Below are 22,311 nucleotides of genomic sequence, written 5' to 3'. Positions count from 1 at the left end.
CCACTCCAGCCTCACCAGCAACACAGGATGTCAATGGTGTGCAGAGACACGGGCCTTACTTGTGTAATCTTGTTGTGGTTGGCCAGGAACATGGACAGATTCTGTGACTCCTGGATGGATTGTGGATCTGCCATTTTACGTAAAAACTGAGCAGCCCTAGAAAGAAAAGAGGCAATTCCAAAACATATCTGCAAATTAATTGGGGAGGGTGGAGGAGGCCCCATGGGGACCTTGGGGAGAAAAAAAAAAAATCACTATTCTTCTCTGCCTGCAGTTATTTGCAGAAATAAGTGTTGAAGTAGCTGCTTTTGGTTTCAGCCTCTTGCAGCATCCCTGACCTTGACTTTAGGGGAGACTTTTGCCAACTCAGACATATCGTATACACCAGAGAGCTTTTGTACTCTATTGTTCATGGCCAATGGACTTCATCAACAGGTATCTATACTCTGGTCTCTCCTAGGCATAGGTGAATGTCTACCTTTATCTACAGGTCAAAGTGTTGACTCCTAGTGTCTGTGTCAGAGAAGAACTTGTCTATGCATATTCTGACTCCAAAAAGCCCTGAAACACATTCTTAAGGATCTTTCCGAAACCCTCTCCGCCACCACTATTTCTAACAAGAAGTAAGTGCCCCTCCCCAGTTACGCTGTTTCAGCGCACTAGTACTGGAACTTCCCAGAGCCCGAGATTTGCCAACTATTCAGCTACACAATGTGAGGCAGACAAAAGGGCTTGCACGGTAAAATCCTCAAAGGCACATGTTACGTCTGTGTGGAGAAACTGTGAGAAATCTTTACATGTAACAGAAACTGCCCACAAGGCTCTATCTGGGCAACCCAGAATCTTAAACTTTTATGGTTCCGCAAGGAAGGACCATATCCACAATGAATTCACTTCTTTTCTGCCTCATGATCGGCCTGAAATGATAATGTGTCATCTCCCTTGCAGAGGCTGTGGCCAGGTAACCAAGGGGTGGCCCATGAGATAGGATGAAAAGGAGTATCAGGAAGTTGAATGTTTACTTCTAAGAAAGAGTACGGCTTTATGTTCTCTTTCCTCCCTGTTCACCAGATATAAATTGGGGGTAGAACTCAAGCAGCCATATCGGACAATGAACAACATATGATAACTGCGGAATGAGAACTCCCTAATTAAAGTAATTAAATCAAAGACCTAAAAATTAATATTTTGAAAACTTGAATATAGTTCAATCATCTCACTGATATAGTAAGGCTCTATCTTTTCCTATATTCACCTTATTGACTCCAGTAGATGCTAGGATAGAAGCCATGACAACCAAGGAAGGAAGGAATTGAGGACACTGCGTTCTATTTCAGTCAAGGCTCACCAGAGTTGTGTGGGGCTACTTTTGCATTCTACTCAGAATATGTACTGAAAGTTATCATCTGGGCACAAAAGAAATGATTATGAGTGTGTGTGTGTGTGTGTGTGTGTGTGTGTGTGTGTATGTGTGTGTGTGAGGGGGGCAGGGGCAGAGAGAGAGACAAAGAGAGAGAGAGACAGAGAGGATGAGTATGAAAGAGAAAGAATATGAATGAATATGAGAATATAAAAGGTAACGTGATTGCTAATCGTACTGTAAACCTGACTACGTCTGGAATCAAGTAAAACTCAAGCAGCTTGGTATAGCTATGATGGATTTACTTGATCGATCATTTGCAGCGGGAAGACTCATCCTAAACCTCTTAAAGTCAGAAAACCTACCCTAAATCTGAACCTCAGGTGTTTCATCACAGCAACATCAAAATCTGACTAACACACCACTGCTGGCCTCTTTCTAGAAGCTCTGCCTTCAAAGAAGGAAGCTGAAGTTGCCGTCGCAAAGAGCGAGCTGTCCAGAAGCCCTAGAATGCTCAGTGAGATTGATTCTAAGACACCTGCCAACAGGGCATGGGGCGACCTCGTGTCTGCAATGAAGTGCTAGTGTCCCTCAGCACCCAAGGGACAAACAAGGGAGATGACTTCTCTGAGGACTTCAACTTGGTATGCTTGGATGAAAAGCCCATGTTCTAAACAATGTTCCTCAGGGTAAGCACTTCCACACAGTGAACAGAGATAGATGTAGATGCTTATCATCTCAAGGGAACCAAGCTCCCAGATTCCCCCAAAACGATTGAAGCACACCTAAAAACTCCAGGCCGCACAAGATGTGTAAGACCCTTAAACTACTAGTTACTCCTGCACCTTATTCTTGGCACCATGTATTCACAGTCCCAAGACTGATAAGTAGCTCCTATCAATAAAGATGATGGGCTGGTGAGATGGCTCAGCAGTTAAAAGCACGGACTGCTTTTTCCAGAGGTCCCGAGTCCAATTCCTAGCAACCACATGGTGGCTCACAACCATCTGTAATGGGATCCAATGTCTTCTTCTGGTGTGTCTGAAGATAGCTACAGTGTACTCATATAAAATAAAGAAGAAAATAAACAAAGCCAGGCATGGTGGAGCATGCCTTTAATCCCAGCACTTAGGAGGCGGGTGAATTTCTGAGTTCGAGGCCAGCTTGGTCTACAGGGTGAGTTCCAGGACAGCCAGGGCTACACAGAGAAACCCTGTCTTGAAAAAAACAAAAAAAAAAACAAAAAACAAAACCAAACAAAGAAAACAAAAAAAGAAAAGAAATAAATCTTTTTAAAAATGATGATGTTAGCACATAGGAGATATGCACTTGCTACCTGTAAAGCTAAGACAGGCCCTCTCTGAGCAGACCGGCCGCACGCTGCAAGTCTAAGCTCACCTCTTATATGCAGAGTGGTCATTCTTCACACTGCACTTCATGTTCTTCAGCTCATCCAACACAGCAAACATGTTGATAAATTTGCCCAGGGTGATCAAGTAGGCTTCAGAAACAAAGTCCTTTCTCCTCTCAGCATGACACAGGCGTCTCACTTCCCCACAGAACCGCTCGATGGCATTTCTCTGAACACACAAAGGGGAAGAATGCAGAAGTGCCCTAGTGAGCAGCTTATCAAACTCACGACTACGCTTCAAGGACAGGACGGTCCCTCATTTCTCTGTGAGGCTCTAGGATCACCCTCCGTCTCAGATAGAGTCCCTTGTCTGAGCAATTTCCATGCCTTTGCTCTGTAAAAACCTGTATTTTGGTCTGTATTTTGCAGGTTAGCAACTGCATCTTTTACTAAAGTAAAAGAAGTTTGCTGATTATCCCAGTGAAACTACTGTGATGGTAACCGGATTATCCCAGTGAAACTACTGTGATGGTAACCGGATTATCCCAGTGAAACTACTGTGATGGTAACCGTTACTGCTGATTGTCAAATGACTGAATCTATGATCACCTGGCAGATGGGTTTGCAAGCCTGCCTCCTGGGGATTACCTTCATTACACTGACGGGGGCACAAAGACAGACCTACTATAGGTGATGCCATCCGCTAGCTGGCATCCTGGGCTGTGGAAGTAGAGAAAGGAGTTGAGACACAGTATGCATTCTTAACTCTGTATCATGATTATGGATGGCAGTGACCCGGTGGTTAAAGTTCCTACTGCCTTGAGTCCCCCTGCTATGATGGACTCTACTCTTGAGCAAAAGGAAACCCTTTCTTCATTAAGCAGCTTCACTGGGCTACTCTGTTATAGCAACAGCAAACAACTGAAGACAGTTAATGAGCAAAATGCTCCCATACAACATGTATCATACTGGTGCTGACTGTCAGAGGTGAACATAAAGGGGAACTTTAAGATTAAACAAAACAAAACAAATCAAGGAAAGCTACAGTTAAAAAGTGTTTAGGTATTTCTACTACTTTAAGCACCAGCAAGTCTCTTCCATGTGGCCCGACTGAAGAGTCAAAGGTGGTCAACAGAGGGTAGCAGGAAGACAAGAAAACAGCTGAAGAACTAGACATATCCTGGACTTGGAAGTGATGAACGCGAGCTTTTGTGCAGGATAAAAATCCACGCTAAACAAGAGGTGAAATGCAAAAGAACGAGTCACTCCAGACTGCCGAGGCCTTAGTCCTCCTCAGCCTGATGCGGTCATCTTGCTGCAGACCACGCTGTCCATACTCCTTAGCATTAAACCCCTCTTATTATTTTAACGTTTTACCTGAAAGTACATAAAATTCATCAGTTTTGTGACCTCGGGTTCAAGGACTTCCACGGTTTTCTCATAAATTTCAACTCTATTCGGCTGCTCGTTGCACTTCACCTGAGCACAAAGAAAGAAACTCAGAGTTAGAGTCTTATCACGCTGAAGCAGGCATTCCACAACCATACAAGGGGGGGGAGATGCTGCGGCCTGGTAGGCCTGGGGACAGGTGTGGCAGAAAAGGTCAAGGCACCTGAGGGATGGCCCGGGAGCAGCTCCTCCAGGTGTACAGCATGACAGCATACTCTTGGCCTTCCTCTAGCATCTCGTTCTGCAAAATACACAGGACAAATCACGTACAAGCAGAATAAGAAGCACAAAGAGAGATGGAAACTGCCGGTAGTCCCACAAAGTGCCCTACCTACCCTCTTGAGACACGGTAGCCTGACAAGAGGCACACTGTACATGACAGACCACCATAACTACTGCAAACATCCCCTTCAGCTTCAGCAGGCTGCAAAGGATTCTGGGTGACAGTGCAGTCATTTCTGAGGAGAGCTGCCACAGAGATACATCTTGGCCCCCCTCAACCCTAAGTAACTACCTATAATGCAGACCTGAAGCTAGGGGTGTGAAAGCCTGGGCAAGACACGCCATGCTCATAGCTTCTTCTCCAGCCACACCAAGCTTCCTGGTTCACACAGGGTCCAGAAGCAGAGCTGCCAGCCCAGGATACACAGGAGGAAAAGACAGCCTGCTTCTTACAGCACTAAAAGTTTAGGGATGCGGTCCACAAGAAGAGGGCTACCATCATTTTTAAAATCTACTTTTTGATGTTCGGTTCCATTACTTCCATACCATTTGCTTTGGTAAGAAGGGTAAAATCCCATAGGTGTTCTTTAAGATGTGACTAGAAATCTGGCAATGGTTTTTAAGATGAGTTAAAAGTACTGCTGCTTTTCTTTTTATAACTTCATTTTTATAAATATATAGGAATACGTTCATCACGGTATTCTTTATCACACAAAAGGGGAAACAGAGTAGATGTAGAAAAATAGTCAACTGTAGACACTGCAATATGGGTTATAAGATATTAAAGGTATTTTCTCTAGTAAATGCCATGATTTGAAAATGTTCATAAAACCATCAAAATATATAATTACAACAGAATTCATTTAGATAACCCAAGTCCCATATGAGTATATACATAACATATGTAAGTACAGACACGGAAGAAGATCGCTAACTAAAAGAGGTACCCTTGCAATGCTGGCAAAGAATTTCTCTGGGCCAGAGAAATTTTTGTTTGTTTACTTGTTTGTTTTGTTTTTCAAGACAGGGTTTCTCTATGTAGCCCTAGGTGTCCTGGAACTCACTCTATAAGATCTGCTGGCCTCTGCCTGGGTATCCCTGGGATTAAAGGCATGTGCCACCACCACCCATCTTGAGATTAAATTTTTTAAAAGAATATCCATTGTTTTTATAATAAAGGCAAAGACTTCCTTAAAACTATAAGACATTTTCTTATCTTTCTCTCAACCTAATCTATCAGGAAATATAGTTTGTTTGCTGTTCAAATATAACACCTGCAAGACATTCAGAAACAAATAGATACATTACCATGCTAGAGTGGACAGTTGCTTGTTCGATGTATCTTGCAATGCCAGTGACAAATGCATTTCTGTCTTCAAAGTTGGTGTTGAAATTTGGCTGAAGGAAAATGGGAAAAAAACAAACAAACAAACGGTCACGTTGAGAGGTCAGAGCAGCCAGCTACGTCACATCTGCCCCAAGACCTACCTGATAGAGCAGCGAGGACGGTGGGGGCTCGATGCAGGGCTGCTGGTCAGGCAGAGGCAGCTCCTCCAGGAGGTCCACATTGGACAGTGCGTCCTCTAGTGTCACTTGGGCAGCCATCCTGCAACAGAACAAAGTACAGAGCCACCCGTGAGGAAAGATGTGGCCTGGAATACACAACAAGCTTTCAGCGGGTCACATGGGCTTCTCTTCCCTTTCTTTCAAGGGCACTGGAGACGACCAGAGCACAAGGGCCTGGGGACTATCCTTGGGAGCCTTTCCTTCCTCCAGGCTTATTGGGAAGGCTCTCTTGACCTTCATAGTCACCCTGGGGTGGTGGTTTGAATAGGAATGGGCCCCACAGACATGTGTTTGAATGCTTAGCCTATAAGGAGTGGCACGATTAGGGGGTGTGGTCTTGATGAAATAAGTGTGACTTGTGGGAGAAAGTGTGCCACAGTGCAGGCAGACTTTGAGGTCTCCTATGCACAAGCTACACCCGGGATAGCACACAATTGCTTCTGCTGCCTATGGATCAAGATGCAGAACTCTCAGCTCCCCCATCACCATGTGCACCTGCATGCTGCCATGTTTCCCTTCCTTTGAAATTGTAAGCCAGCACCAATCAAGTGTTTTCCTTTATAAGAGTTTTATAGTGTCTCCTCACAGCAAATAGAGTCCCTAACTAAGGATACCTGGTTACTATAGAATATTCTGGATACTACATTTGCTGTCACTTCCCACACCCTTTCTATACTGGCACTCCAGTCCTAGTTGCTAGTGCTTAGGGCCCCTCAGAGTACCCTCTATACTAAACCTTCAAATGGCTGCAAGAGGGCAGCATCTACTGCATGGTTATTCCAAATATATAAGGGACAGGCGTGAGAGCATTGCCCTTGGCCACCAGCAGTACAGCTAGAATCAGGCAGGCTGGAATCACAGACATGCTACTAGAGAAGTTATGTCCAAGGTGAACTAGGGAAGTGGCTGTTAGAGAGAAAGTCATAAACACCAAGGCTAGGACAGAAATGCAGAGAGGTGCAGGTATAACACAAGTCTTCTATGCCAGCTACAAAACGCAGAAGAAGCACAGACCCTCCCTCCCACTGAAAGTGTTCTGGCCCTAGCAGGATAGGTGGTGGGGTACAAAGATAGTCCACTCTCCTGGAGGGGAGGTATGAAGACCTGGGCTCTGTCCACAGGTGGAGCCACAGGACAGGTTGTGTTCTAAGATGGAAGTAGCACAAAGGATCCAAGTCTCCACAAAATGGCAGTGCGGACGTTAAAGACCCACAGGCCTCGGCATGCTGCCCTTGTGTCCTCTGAAGGAGCAGAGTTACAGTCTAAGACGGAAACTGAAAAGGGAGGTTCCAGAGACCCAGCAAGTCCTCAGTCAGTGTGGTGAGGAACAGAGAGTCCTCAGAACTGTTCATCAAATTACAGACTGAATGATTGGCTCACAGCCATCGCTAATGGGATCTGATGCCCTCTTCTGGGGTGTCTGAAAATAGCTACAGTGTACTCATGCACATAAAATAAATAAATAAATAAATAAACATTTTTTTAAAAAAATCCAGACTGACCTCAAACAGCACAAGTATTGATCTAAGACTGCATGTACTTATAAAGCCACAAGAAAGGTCTCATATAGCCACTGAAACACACAGCGGAAGACAGGTCTAAGTGGCATAGCAGAAGCAGTACTGAAATGGGAGCTACAGCCCAGAGAACACAGGCTGTTTGCTTAATAAACGTAAAAGCAGCAACACCCTCCAGTGGTTATGGTAAGACCAAAGTCTCATAGCATAACATCCACAATGTCCAGTTTCCACTTTATGTGTTACCCAGCACATAAAGACCTCCTAGGCAACTTCCTGGGGCTACTGAGGCCATGGATCTCAGAAGAAAATCTGCTACTTCCACTTTACCAGTCCAGAATAATTCCTAACTGCATTATAAATCTCATCATTATATCCAAAACAAATGCAGTATCATCCCTCACCAAAGAAGCTTCTTTTTAGAGCAAATGGAGGCCATTACAGGAAAGCACAACCGGACACAATGCAGAGATGAACAGCTCTTGGGGAATTACAGGAAAGCACAACCGGACACAATGCAGAGATGAACAGCTCTTGGAGAACCCACCCCTGATGGCTATATTTACATCACATATCCTACACATCTACAGTTCAGGTCACATGTTGGGGTCTAAGAGCCAAAACGCCAGGATATCTGCTGTGAAACAGTATTTTACAAATGGTTGCATAAACAAGACTCGAACAATGGCAGTATCAATAAACATGCTAAGGCAGAAAGGGGTTGTCTTAGGGTTTTATTGCTGTGAAGAGACCCCATGACCACAGCCTCTCTTACACGCAAACCATTTAATTGAGACTGGCTTACAGTTCCAGAGGTTTAGCCTACTATCACCATGGTGGGAAGCACTGCAGTGCACAGGCAGACATGGTGTTGGAGAAGGAGCTGAGAGTTCTACATCCAGATTGGCAGGCAGCAGGAAAACTATTGAACCATAAAGCCTGGCTTGAGCTCCTGAAACCTCAAAGTCCGTGACTAATAACGCACTTCCTCCAACAAGGCCACACCTACTAATAATACCACCCTCTATATACCCATTCAGGCCATTTTATTCACCATTTACCACAGAGGTAAAATCTCAAAGGGTCCCTGAGGGGGTTCCCTGCAAATGTTATAGCTGGCAGAGGTGACCCTCCAGTGGTTTAATTTTGACATATTTAAGCACAGTACAACTTTGAAAACAAGTTTCCTTCTGATAATTATTACAACAAAGCTTAAGGCATGACTACATTGAAACTCCCTTGTAAAGTATGTCATATGCATGTTCTACTGACTGAGAAACAATGCTCAGGACAGCTGTCTAGGTAGGAAAGCTTTGTAATAAGAATAGTAAACTCTTCTGCAGAGGCCATGTAAAGTAACCCTTTCTTAAGAGTTGGTTCTAATGAGGGAGAAATAATGCTCACGAGTCTGGAGGGATTCAAGTGAGGCCTAGCTCTATAGAATAGCGAAGTTCACCAGGCTATTAACAACATCCAGTCCCAGCCTTCTGGGTGGAAAGCAGGTATAAATCCCTGTAAGCCTTTGTGAGTGTAACATTCCTGGTTTCTCTAGTGCTATCTGTGAGGACGAGGACTCTGTGCTCTTTTAGAGGTCGCACCCATAGGAAAAGAAGGAGGATTAGCCTCTCCTCGGGGGTAAGCCTTCTAACTGGTTATCTAACCCTAAGCAATCAGCCCTGAAACCATATACACACAGACTCATCAGGCTATGTTTATATATTATGAATATATATGCCAGTATGTAACAGTGACAATCAAGAAAAAGAGGTTATGAATTTGAGAGGAATGGGGAACATGGAAAGAGCGAGAGAGCGAGAGGGGTTACCCGAGGCAGGCTGGCGGGAAGAAAGGAGGAAATTGATGTAATTGCGTTTTCATTAATATACATGATGTGATTATACAATCAACAGCAGGAAGTCACAGCTCCTACCTCTGACTTCAAAGCATCAACTGTGAAAAGTCCCAGTAACCAAATGGAGAAGTTCAGGGTGAACAACAAGCAGCCAAACCAAAGAAACGAGAACTCAGTGGAGATTTTTTTGTAATTTTATTTTTGTTTTGTTTTGGTTTGTTTTTTCGAGACAGAGTTTCTCTGTGTAGCCCTGGCTTTCCTGGAACTCACTTTGTAGACCAGGCTGGCCTCGAACTCAAAAATCCGCCTGCCTCTGCCTCTCAAGTGCTGGGATTAAAGGCATGTGCCACCACTACCTGGCTGTAATTTTATTTTTTATTTGAATGTAGGTGTATGAGTGTTTTGTTGGCATGTATGTCTGTGGACAGTGGAGATTCTTAGAACTGAAAGATAAAATGTAGAAAACTTGACAATTCTCCACATGAGCTTAAGCACACAGGCAGGCCAGAGGGAAAAGGATGGATGCATTGTATGAAATTCCTAAATAATTAATAAAAATGTTATGTTGTGGAAAAAAATGTTTAAAAGTTACTCCAACTGCTGGGCATGGCAGCACACATCTTTAATCCCAACACTCAGGAGGCAGAGGCAGGTGGATTCCTGGGGTCAAGGCCAGCCAGCACTATGTGGAGAGAGATAAAAGCCTTGTCCGGCCTCAGTGAGAGAGGATGTGCCTAGCCCTGTAGAGACTTGATGTCCCGGGGGTTGGAGGGAAAGTGGTAATGGGGCTTCCACCTTGTCAGAGGGGATGGGGGGGGGGGAGGAGCGGAGGAACACTGGGAACGGGGTATCCATCAAATAGACAGACAGACAGACAGACAATCCAACTAGACATTCAATTACCTGGACAGATTACCTGATTAGCTAATTCACCATGCTAACCAAGCACATGGGAAAAGCAACCATTTCTTTAATGAATTAAAGTACTTAGATAACCCAGAAGCCCCTCCTTCAGGGTCACTGCCTGCAGATCTCTGCTGAGGGTGCCCATCTTTTGAGCTGTAACTTTTCCCCTTCCTCCTGTCTCCCTCTTCTTTGAACACCAGCCGAAACCCTACGCATGTTTTCCTTAACGGCTGTTTAGAGACATGCATTGTTGCTCCTAACTCAAGGCATGGGTTTTCCCAGCTCCCTTCTCCCTGGGAACTGCCAAGATTTACAGCTTACCTGCCCTGTTGGGTTTTTGTTTTGTTTTGTTTTCAAAAACTCGAATAAAATGGTTCTCAAGCAACCTTCTAAGTCTGTTTTTCAATTATTTTACCCAGAGTACAAAGGCACAAAAGGGAACTCAATTCACCAGAGAAAAGCAACCCTACATGGTGGTAAGATCTCCACGTTCTCTAGCCCTAAGGATTAGGGAAAGTTAATAGGCATGTACTCTGTAATCTTTATAACACCCACTAGCAAAGAGCTACACAGTGCTGAAAAGTAACTACTGGGCTCAAGATTTAGCTCAGTGGTAGATTGTTCTTCTTGAATGCACAAAGTCTTAGGTTTAACTGGAAATTACTATTAAATAGACACAATGTGGGATAAATTCAAATAGAAAACTACAAAATGCTCAAATTCTAAAAGAAGGTGGAAAGAGGGCTGACAGTGTAGCTCCGTGATAGACTGCTTAGTGTGCTTAAAGCCTTGCACTCAATTCTGAGCACCAAACCAAACAAACCAATGACACAAAGCCAGAAAAGAGAAGAAAGAGAGAAAGGAAGAAAGGAAGAAAGGAAGAAAGGAAGAAAGGAAGAAAGGAAGAAAGGAAGAAAGAAAGAAAGAAAGAAAGAAAGAAAGAAAGAAAGAAAGAAAGAAAGAATAACACATATATCTAACGAAGAACCGTGCCAAATCCAAACATCAATAATTACATTAACTCTAAATGATCTAAAAGGATTAAAGATGGATAGATGGATCTGTTAGTGAAAGCAGAAGAGAAAGGAGCCAACAGGTAAGAACTAGTCAAATGGAAGCCAGTGGGTTTGGGCCTTCAGAGAAAGTAGGTTACTGTAGGGAAACCATGGCCTTACACCATAAAAGGAGCCATGCTCTGATGGCAGAATGGCCTTAGCTCTGTCTGCATCGAACCCAAAACCTTCAAATTCCACAGCAAAATGGACAGAATTGGGAAGAAAACTAGGAAAATAAACATCTCCAAACTGACAGCAGGTCAGCTAGTAGGAGCAGCTTGTTTCCCTGGTAACACACTAGTTTCAAGGAAGGGGGAAATATCAGAACTCCTCCTCCTTAGAATTTGAAATGGCATGTAAAAGGCACCACAGCTGTCCCTCTCAAAACTGAAAATGCCATTTGAAAAGGTGGAGGCCCACCAAGGAAAGCCATCTCCTCCCGGCAAATCGTGACAAGGAAAAGCTGTCTCCTCCCAGCAAAGTGTGGCTAGATTTTGCTTTCTTTTTTAAACAAAATGGTTTTTCCCCCTATCAATGGCATATGTACTTACTAAGCTAGAAGTATTCATCTTTAATGTTTACAGTCCCTCACTGCTAAGCCTGCCTGAAGCAGAACTCTACGAACACTGGCCAAAGTTCTAAGCCAGTCTGCTCTACAACTACTCAGAGCACTCCCATGCTCTCCAAATGAGCCATCCTCCCAGCCGACCACCCCCACCCACCGTGTATGCAATCTCAGGTCTCCAGCACTGCTGAGCTGGTCTGCGATCTTGAACGTTAGAATGCATAGGTTTCTCTCTTCCTCTCAACACAGTCTGCCTCCTTCTAGAAGCTGCTGAGACCTCCATTTTGCTTGACCTGTTTACTTTCCTCTAATTCTAATAAAATGTCTCTCATTTCCTTTTGAAAGGGGGCCAGCTTCCTTCTTTTATGTTCTTTTCTTTTCTTTTCTTTTTTTCTTTTTTCTTTTTTTTCCTGAGGTAGGATTTCTCTGTGTAGTCCTGGCTGTCCTGGAACTCACTCTGTAGACCAGGCTGGGCCTGAACTCAGAAATCCGCCTGCCTCTGCCTCCCGAGTGCTGGGATTAAAGGCATGTGCCATGCCCGGCTGACAGCAGAAGGTGTGGCCCATATTAAAGGTGGATCCTCCAACCTCAAACCAAAGATAAACAGTGGGTCTTCCCACTTTAAATGATTTCACTAAGAAAATAATCCCTCTGGCTGGAGAGATGGTGCAGCACTTAAGAGCACTGGCTGTTCCTCTAGAGGACAGGGACTCAATTCCCAGTACCCCACATGGCTGCTCACACCTGTCTGTACTTCCAGTTGCCTGGTGATTCACTGCAGCAGGCATGCATGTGGTGCACACTGCAGTGCATGCAGGCAAAATACCACACACATAAACTAAACTAAATAAATCTTTAAGAAAAAAAGTGCCCAGCTGCTTGGGTTTTAGTTAATTCCAGAGGTGGTCAAGCTGACAACCAAGATCAGCCATTACAAGTCCACCCCTTGTCAACTTGACACAGAATCATATCTCATGTCATGGTTAATCTCTAAATGAAAACAATACCTAAGTCATAATTTTACTTAACATGATATAACGATCCCATGTACAATGGCAAACACTTTAGAAATTTAGAATAGGTGGCAATGTCCCTTGAGGGACATTTTTTTAGTATCACAAACTTAGATGTGATAACCACTGATAGTCTCTTAACTGATGTTACATTACATGATAAAGAAATCGAGGAAAGAAAACACAAATAACTGTACAATCACATTCTTAACAAAAACCAACATTCATGTCAGTTATAATCCTTGTCTCTGTAACTGGTCATGTGACCTTTACTGGTATTTATAACTACCTTGCTCTACTACTTGTATAGCCTCCTTCCTCAGCAAGTATCTCAGCGGATCATGGCTCTTTTCTAGAGGAAAACCCATATGTTCAATCCTGAAGGGTCATTCTGCCTGAATTAGGTTGTTGTAGTTGCCTACTGACTTTAATCACAGGACATGGTAGTACCAAGAGACATCCTAAAGTAGTGGGTTCTCAACCTCCCTAATGCTGGGATGCTTGCATATAGTTCCTCATGCTATGGTGACTCCCAAACATAAAATTACTTGTTGCTACCTCATAACTGTAATTTTGCTCCCGTGATGAATCATAATGTAAATGTCTGTGTTTGCCAGTGATCTTAACTGATCCCTGTGGAAAGGCTGTTTGAGTCCCAAAGGGGTCATGGGTTTAGAACCGTGGTCCCAAGGAATCTCCTGCACTACAGACATGTGCTTTCTTATCTCCATTGTGGAGAAACAATCCAATTTCCCCTCGGTAATCGATCAATCACCCCACCTAACACTGTTATTCCTTTCTTAAACCTGTCGGCTTAAGGACATGAGAAGACCATTCCAGCTCAACAGAATGTTTGTTCAGGGTCCTAGCAGGAGCATTTCCTGCTCTGGAACCAAAATGTCTAGGCCAGCAGAATTTAAGATTATGAAAAAGAAAGCAAAAATCTTCCTAATGAGTAACTAGGGATGACAGTGAGTAGAATTACTCCTTTGTCCATCCCTGTGGATCTTGGCTTTGGGAGAAACTGTACCATATATTCGGTGCTGATTCAAAGCATATACTGCCTTCTGGGGAACCCTGTTTCAGCCCTTCAGGATGCTGCCACCTAATTGGTGCTATAACTGTAGCTACAAAAGGTCATCCCATCTATCAGACCGGCTGCTTCGGGATGGTGGAGAACATGATAAGACCAGTGGATTCCATGACTGTGGGCCTACTGTCACACTTCTCTGGCAGTGTATTAAGTTTCATGGTCAGAAGCAAATCTGTGCGGAATATCCTGACTGTGGACGAGGCATTCTGTGAGTCCACAGATGGAAGTTTTGGAAGAAGCATCACACAGGAGAGGCAAATCGATAACATAATAAGTATCTACTCAAGGCAAGACAAAGCATTGTCTATTTAATGGTGGAAGTGGTCCAATGTAGTCAACCTGCCACTAGGTCACTGGCTGGTCACCCAACGAAATGGTACCATATCTGAGGCTCAGTGTTGAGCTCTGCTGTTGGCAGATCTGGCACTCCGCAGACTAGCACTCTTGGCACTAGCCAGGTCAATGTCAGCCATGTTGTTAGGCCACTTTGTTTATGGGCCCACTGGGCAATGATGGGGATCACTGGGGAAAGAAGATGACTGTCCACAGTACAGGTCATCCTATCCTACTTGATTACTGAACTCCTCCTCTCCTGAAGTCACCTTTTGATGAGCATGGGACACAAGTATCTTTATATCCTTCACCCATATGGAGAGATTTATCCACATACTTCTTCCCAGATGTCTTTCTTACCAACTTTCCAATCACACTCTTCTCAAGTCTCTATCCATGTAGCAATCCACTGGCTACAACCCATGAACCAGTAAACACTCGCATTATTTGGCCATTTTTCCTTCCAAACAAAATGCATGACAATATGTACTACCCTGAAGTTCTGCCCACTGTGAAGATTTCCCTTTGCTGCTATATTTCGGGGCATCCTGAAATGCATATATGAGCATCCTTTGATGTGTTGTGGCAGAAAGGGGTTGTAATGTAAGTAGACACCTGTCTACTTTGGGGTGGATCATGTATACCCCACTTTCAGTAAACCATACCCTAGTCTTCTCTTCCTCATGAACCAGTCATAGAGCACACCCCATGAAGCTACAGGTACATACTTGGCAGAAGACAGCATGGCAGTAATGGCAATAGAAACCATAGCCATTTGGGAAACTTCTTCACATAAATTGTTTGTGCCTTCAGGACCTGATCAAGCCCAATCATGTATATACCACTTCTGTCTGATAACAGATTGCTGCTGTGCAATAACTTGGTGGGTGAGATTAATACCCAGCTCATGATGACCCACTGTCAAATGTTCAGTTTCCACTAAGGCTCAATAGCAGGGCAAGAGATGTCTCTCATGGGAGAATAATTGTCTGCAGATGATGATGGGAGTCTTGTTCCAAAATTCCAAATGTCTCTTCTGTGATTCACCTGTAGGAGTCTGCCAAAGGCTCTAAAAAGCATTCTCTATCTGCCACTGGCATCCCAAGTACCATCAGGTCTGCTGAATCATATGGTCCAAGTGGTAGAGCAGCCTGCACAGCAGCCTGGACCTGCTGAAGAGCCTTCTCCTGTTCCAGGCCCCACACAAAACTAGCAGCTTTTTAAGTCGTGTGGTATATGGGCCAGAGTAACAGACCTAAGTGACAAATGTTCTGTCTCTAAAACCCAAACAGGCCAACTAAATATTGTGCTTCTTTTTTGGTGGTAGGAGGGGCCAGGTACAATAACTTATTCTTTATCTTAAAAGGACTATCTCTTAATGTCTCACCCCACTAGACTCCTAAGTTTCACTGATATAGAAGGCCATAGAATTTTGGTTGGATCTATTTCCCATCCTTCGATGCACATACATGTTACCAACAAGTCCAAAGTGGTTGTTGCTACCTCCTGCTCATGTGGTCCAATCAGAAAATGTCAACAATATGGTGTACCAATGTGATATTTTGTGGCAGAGACTGATGATCAAGATCCCTTTTAGCTAACTTAAGACACAGGGCTGGGGATTTAATATATCCTTAAGTTAAAACTGTAAAGGTATACTGCTGGCCTTGCCAACTGAAAGCAAATTGCTTCTGGTGGTCCTTATGGACAGGTACTGAGAAAAGGGCATTTGCTAGATCAATAGCTGGATATCATGTACCAGATGTGTTAGTCTGCTTAATAAGGACACCACATCTGGTACAGCAGCTTCAATCGGAGTCACAACTTGATTGAGTTTTCAATATTCAACTGTCATTCTCCATGATACATCTGCCTTCTGCACTGGCCAGTAGGATAGTTAAAGGGAGATGTGGTAGAAACCCCTCTACACACACCCAAGCACAACTTTCAGGTCCTTAATGGTGCCACTAATTTCTTCTCTTCCTCCAGGGATACGATACTGTTTTTTATTCACTATTTTCCCTGGCAGAGGCAGTTCTAAAGGCTTCCATTTAGCCGTTCCAACCATAATAGCCCTCACTCCACAGGCCAGGGAACCAATGTGAGAATTCTTCCAACTTCTAAATGTATCTATTACAATTATACATTCTAGGACTAGAAATAACTACAAGATGAGTTCAGAGACCCACTGGACCGATTGTGAGTCAGACGTCAGCCAAAACTCTATTAATCATCTGGCCTCCATTTCAACAGGAGGGCCACAGTGTTTCTTAGGATTTCCTGGACTCAGCATCAATTCAGAACCAGGATCTAACAGACCTGGAGAAGTCTGATTGTTTCCATTCCACAGTGTAGTTACCCTTGTACAAGAAGCTGTAGGTCCCTCTAGGGAAGGAATGGAGAGCGTTGAATGAACTTTAAAGGTATTTTATCAAATTTCTTCCTCAGAGGAACCTGACTACTCCTTAATTAAAGGGGGGTTCTATAAACTGAAGTCTGAAAATTGCTCACAGGGTGAGATTCCTTTTTGCTATGATCCAACAGGCCATTAATAAAATGTTCCACAGGCTTGCTTATAGCTTGATCTTACAGAGGCAATTTCTCTGTTGAAGTTTTCTCCTTTCAGATGACTTAAAACTGGCCAGCATAGATACCATAATATGAATATCGCACAGTAAAATTTAAATCACATATTTGGAATAACTCTTATTCCTGTTGGTGCTACCAATAAGCCATTGACCGTTTAATGACATAATCATACACACAGATGTCCACCCCTCGGGTCTGGTGAGAACAGCACATCATGGGTGAGCAGAGAGACTAGAAGAGGCCACGTTAGGACAGTGCTAGATAAAACCAGCCCTCCTATAACCTTGACCTTGAACTTCTAGCCTCCAGAACTGTGAGCACATAAGTTCCCACTAATCTGTGGTATTTTGTGTAACGGGCCTCACACACACACATAGAAAATCACCCAGGTAGGGGGCCAAATGCCCTTGGGTTGTAAGATTAGGAAAGAAAGAAAGAAAGAAAGAAAGAAAGAAAGAGAGAGAGAGAGAGAGAGAGAGGGAGGGAGGGAGGGAGGGAGGGAGGGAGGGAGGGAGGGAGGGAGGGAGGGAGGGAGGAAGGAAGGAAGGAAGGAAGGAAGGAAGGAAGAAAGAAAGAAAGAAAGGAAGAAAGAAAGGGAGAAAGAGCGCACTGGCATTTTGATAGTTAGGAAAACAATACATGCTTAATGTAGACTCCGAGGTCTGTTCTGTAGCTAACAACTACCTTCTCAAGCTTGGCCTATAAAGCCTAGTGCTCCACGTGTCCAAGCTCTGGGTGCTGTAGCCTCCTCAGGCCCTGCACTGACCCACACATAACAAACCCTTTTGTGGTTTAGCTGAGTAAGCAGTATCAAGGATGCTTTTCTTCTCTGACTCTGTTCTCCTGGCAGCGGCTCAACGTTCACATTTGTCTCCAAATCCTACACTTCCTAAGTTACAAAAACTAATTGAAATACCGTATTGGATCTGGCATTTTAATAAGTCGTCAACTCATTTTTGTTATTGAGTGTCCTAAAATATCTTTTCAAGTGATTTCCCAAGCTAGTCACCAAGTATCTTCAAGGCTCAGGAGGGAGGTTAGCTGGTAATTTGCATCGAGCAAGTGCTCAGCATTTGCTCAGTGAGAGACCCAGTCTGAGCTTGGAGCTGCACACCGCAGGTTTGTTTATTTCACTGTCTGATCAAGGGACCACCGGGTGAGCATCACAAGGCACCAGGTAAGAGCAAGCAGCACCAGGGTACCATATAGAGAGGAGGCTGAGTGTCTCAGTGTGCCCACAGAAAGAGAAGTAAGTGTTCATCATGTTGGAGGTGTGGCAGGGCTGCTGAGCATCTTCCTTCCCTCTACATGTCACTCACTGATGACTCACTCCTTCCATAAATGTTCCTCAGTAAGTCCTTCTCATGGCCACTCCCATGGTGGGGTCATCCCAATATACTGATAAGATAAGCAGAATGGTGCTCAAAGGCCCCCAGCTCAACTGAGAGCCCTAGGCTCCAAGCAACAAACACACCACACACACACACACACACACACACACACACACACACACACACACACACACACACACATAGGGCAGGGATCTTGTGTGTCCTCTATCCAGTGATGAGCAACTAGACTTCTGGAGTCAAGGCCAGGGTTAGCAAACAAAACTGGTCCAGGCCTAAGGCTCAGGAAAGAGGCAGTGTGAGGCTGGAACAGCAGACAGATCCATAGGAGTTGCCAGCAGCCCAAAACTAAGAGCCCCACCCTTCCCCATTCTGGCCCCACTGAGTCCTGTAGATGCTACAGTCAGTACCCAAGGAAAAAGTGAAATGGCTTTTGCAAAACTATAGTTAGACAATCAGACAGTTAACCACATTTTGAAACAAAGAATGATGAATAATTAAACTATTGTTTCTTTACAAAACCGATTATGACTTGATAATTTTCCCTGTCTCTGGGCAATTTCAGGAAGATAGCCAAGAACAGATGCTCTCATGTTTAGACAAGCTGTCCTTGGAAACTTCAGGCTCACAAAAGCTTGTGGCACAAGCCTATAATCCAAACTACTGGACTATAAAGCAGTGGATAACAAGTTCAAGCTCTGTCTGAGCTACAGAGTAATTTCAAGACCGGCCCAGGTAATTTGTTAATCCTGAGATTCGCTGGAGAAAAACCAGTTCCACCATTTTGAGCCAAAATTGAAGCAAGCTTTATTAAATACTGAACAAGATAAGACTTTGGTCAGGGCCACTACCTGGAATTCCCAGCTGAGTTGGCCCGAAGACATGTGTTGTAGGGGCTTTTACAGACAAAACCGTAAGACATCATACTTTCCCATGAGGCTTTGTTATTTTCCAAGAACTACAAATGCCAGCATCCCAGGATGTTATAGGTTAATTTGGGGTATTACAAACTTAGCAAGACACTGTCTCAAAAATTAAAAACAAAACAGAAGTTCCTGCACAAAGCTGCACAAAGGAGTAGAAATCAGAACACCAGACTGAGGTTCGACCTGTTTGCTGGCACAATGCTAGGAGACTAGGAAGGACAAAAGAAAACAGTGAGTCTAGGTATACACTCACCGGACAGCAGTGCCAGGGGACACGGGCTCCAATCAAGAGAAACAGCCACAGAGAATATTTTAAGGGTGACCAGACAGTCATTGAGGATCAATGTCAGGTCTTGTGGCCTTCACAGGCACTACACTTATTGTGATGTACTTACATATATATTCGGGCAAAACAACCATACACATAAAACAAAAAATTTCACTTTTTAAAAAGGCCATGCACAAATGTTGGTCTAAAAATAAGGAAAGGTTGTAAAACTAGAAGGAGACCACAGGAGGGGGAAAGAGGTGTTTCTAAGGAAGCAGGGAGGCCAATAAGACACAGGGGACAGAAACAGAAAGGAGACTACTTGGGAACCCATGCAGAGAGACTGGGGTAGAAGGAACTGGGAGGAAGATCAACAAAACCAAATTGTGTTTGAATGCCACGATGAAACCTAGTGCTTTGTATAGTAATTTATAAAACAAAAAGGAAGAAGTGTGCTTGCCTAACTATAGCACAAACAGAAAGATAAATGATGACATGTTCCTGTTAATATATGCAAGGTGTCCCATTTTCTTCCTCTTCTATATGCAAATGAAAGCCCTTCTCAGAAAGACGGAAACATCCACTTTCAAACTGTTCAAACTAATAAGAAATCACTTCTAAAGCCTGCCTAATTGAATTGTTCCTTTTTCTCCCATGTTTAGCACAGCTAAACACTGAACTAAGATTAAGCAAGGCTTAATCTGCAGCCACTTTTATCATATATGTAACTGCTATGACAACGTGGGTAAGATGCTTATAACTAAAAACCATTAGGTCAAATGTGGAGGTGCACATCTTTAATCCTAGAACTCAGGAGGCAGAGGCAAGCAGATCTAAGATCAAGTTCCAGGTCAGCCAGGGCTACAGGATGGATACAAACAACAAATGAATAAGCAAGCAAGCAAGCAGGCAGGCAGGCAGGCAGGCAGGCAGGCAGGCAGGCAGGCAGGCAGGCAGGCAAGCAATCAGGCAAGCAAGCAAGCAAGCAAGCAAGCAAGCAAGCAAGCAAGCAAGCAAGCAAAGGAACTGGAGAAACAGCTCCATGGGTTAACGGCACTTGCTGCTCTTGCAGAGGACCCAGGTTCAGTTCCTAGCACCCACATGAGAACTCACGATGGCTATAACTTCAGCCCTAGGGGATCTGATAACCTCCTCTGGCTTCAGCAGGCACTGCACATATACACATGCAGACAATACTCATATGCATAAAATAAAAATAAACAAAATTCTAAGAACCAAAACAACAGACCTAGTGCTACTAAAGAAGAAATTCACTTATAGTACCCAAAAGTTCCAAATGTCAATTTCAAAAGCAGCAACTCAGAAGTTCAAAGAACAACTCCAACAACAAATAAATCAGTCTGGCTTGCATTACAGGGATGAGGCAATGAAATTGTACCTGTCCACATATCACACACATTAGCCCTCATGCTCAGTTGGCAGCCACTAGAGCCACTCCCATGACACAGTGGTCTCTTTGCCCCTCCCCACCCCAGACTTGTTCACTAGGCTTCATGACACTGCCCCTGCGCACTAAGAAGTCGGGGTCGCTCCAAGCTGCCATTCTTTCTTTTTATTTTAATTGTGTAATGCAGACTTCTGATCATGTCACTCTCCAGCTTGCATCTCCAATAGCTTTCTCTGCCCACAGCTGTGTTGTCCAAGTCATGTTCCGTGGAATTCTGGTATGTCTCACCATAGCAACAAGTACAAATTTCTGTTTGTCTATTTCATTCATTCATTCATTCATTCATTCATTCATTCAGTGTGTGTGCATGTGTGTCCATGTGCATGTGCAAGACAATGCAGAAATCAGAAAACAACTTTCCAGAGTCCATTCTCACCTTCCACTTTGCTGACGCTGTCTCTCTTATTTCTGTCTCTGCACTGCTAACACCACATTGGCTGGCTGACTAGTTTCCAGCTGATTGTCCAGTATCCATCTCCATCTTGCCTCCCATCTCCAAATAGGAATGATGGGATTACATATAACAGCCCCACCCCACTTACCTCTTACCTGGCTTTAACATCCAGGGATCTCATGTGGCTTACAAAGCATGCACTTTTATCCACTGAGCCATACTTGGACTGATGCCAAGGATTTATATGAAAAAGTACATTTTAAAAAAGAGAAAGAGCCAGGTGATGGTGGTAAATGCCTTTAATTCCAGCACATGGAAGGCTGAGAGTAGCCTCGTCTATAGAGCAAGTTAAAGACAGACAGGCACAGACAGACAGACAGGCAGTCTCTCTCTCTCTCTCTCTCTCTCTCTCTCTCTCTCTCTCTCTCTCACACACACACACACACACACACACACACAGTCCCTGCAGTAGTTTCCATTGCTCCCAGTATATCTCTCAGAAAGAAAACACTAGCAAAATTCCAGTGGCTGACCAATTTGACCATGCTGGATGACTGGCATGGGTCTCCCTTGTGGGGATGGGGTGGGCTTCTTATTAGATCATTAGAACTGTTCCCCCACTGGTGTTCTCTTGTGCTTAGGAGAACGATGATACCCAAGACATAGGGGCTGGCAGTGTCCAGAATAGACTGTTGGGTAGTCTTCATTTACAGAAAGCAGAAGCTGAGCCTTGAGGCACTGAGTAGATTGCTCCAGCCGCCCACTGAGCAGCTTCGAGGTCAGCATGAGTTCACAGGGTTCCCTTTCACCCATGGACCACCTCCACAACCTTGACTCAGCCTAAACACAGGAAACAGCCTGTGTCAGCCTGAATGCTCAGACAGAACTATGGTGTATCTGGTCCACTCAGAAGAGCAGGTATACACTCACATACCAGGCACCACCCTGAGAACATCACCAAGCATCCCCAGTGCTCATCCCTACAGCCAGAAGTGATGTTTTCTTCAAGAAGGAACTGCCTGTTGCCTGTCACTA

General features: G+C 44.1%; 1 protein-coding gene across 5 annotated transcripts in view; it reads right to left on the bottom strand.

Moving 5' to 3' along the window:
* The window catches only part of Cyfip1 (cytoplasmic FMR1 interacting protein 1), a 90,612-nt gene that overhangs the window by 54,787 nt on the left and 13,514 nt on the right, over positions 1 to 22,311 (bottom strand). For 4 of the 5 annotated variants that reach the window (XR_001785497.2, NM_001164661.1, NM_001164662.1 and 1 more), the window contains 6 exons: positions 5,871 to 5,988; positions 5,691 to 5,780; positions 4,324 to 4,401; positions 4,089 to 4,190; positions 2,759 to 2,940; positions 60 to 156 (listed from right to left, as the gene is read on the bottom strand). Coding sequence is in view for 4 of the 5 variants with exons in the window: in NM_001164661.1 (NP_001158133.1) it covers positions 60 to 156; positions 2,759 to 2,940; positions 4,089 to 4,190; positions 4,324 to 4,401; positions 5,691 to 5,780; positions 5,871 to 5,987 (666 nt within the window). In the remaining variant the exon portion in view is untranslated. Of the gene's footprint in view, positions 1 to 59; positions 157 to 2,758; positions 2,941 to 4,088; positions 4,191 to 4,323; positions 4,402 to 5,690; positions 5,781 to 5,870; positions 5,992 to 22,311 lie in introns of those variants that run through there. The other variant, XM_006540729.2, reaches the window with a different exon arrangement.

The sequence above is a fragment of the Mus musculus genome, chromosome 7, assembly GCF_000001635.26.
Source record: "Mus musculus strain C57BL/6J chromosome 7, GRCm38.p6 C57BL/6J".
Taxonomy (NCBI): Eukaryota; Metazoa; Chordata; class Mammalia; order Rodentia; family Muridae; genus Mus; species Mus musculus.
Note: the sequence above shows the minus strand (reverse complement) of the source record. Positions and strands in the feature narration are given on the sequence as shown.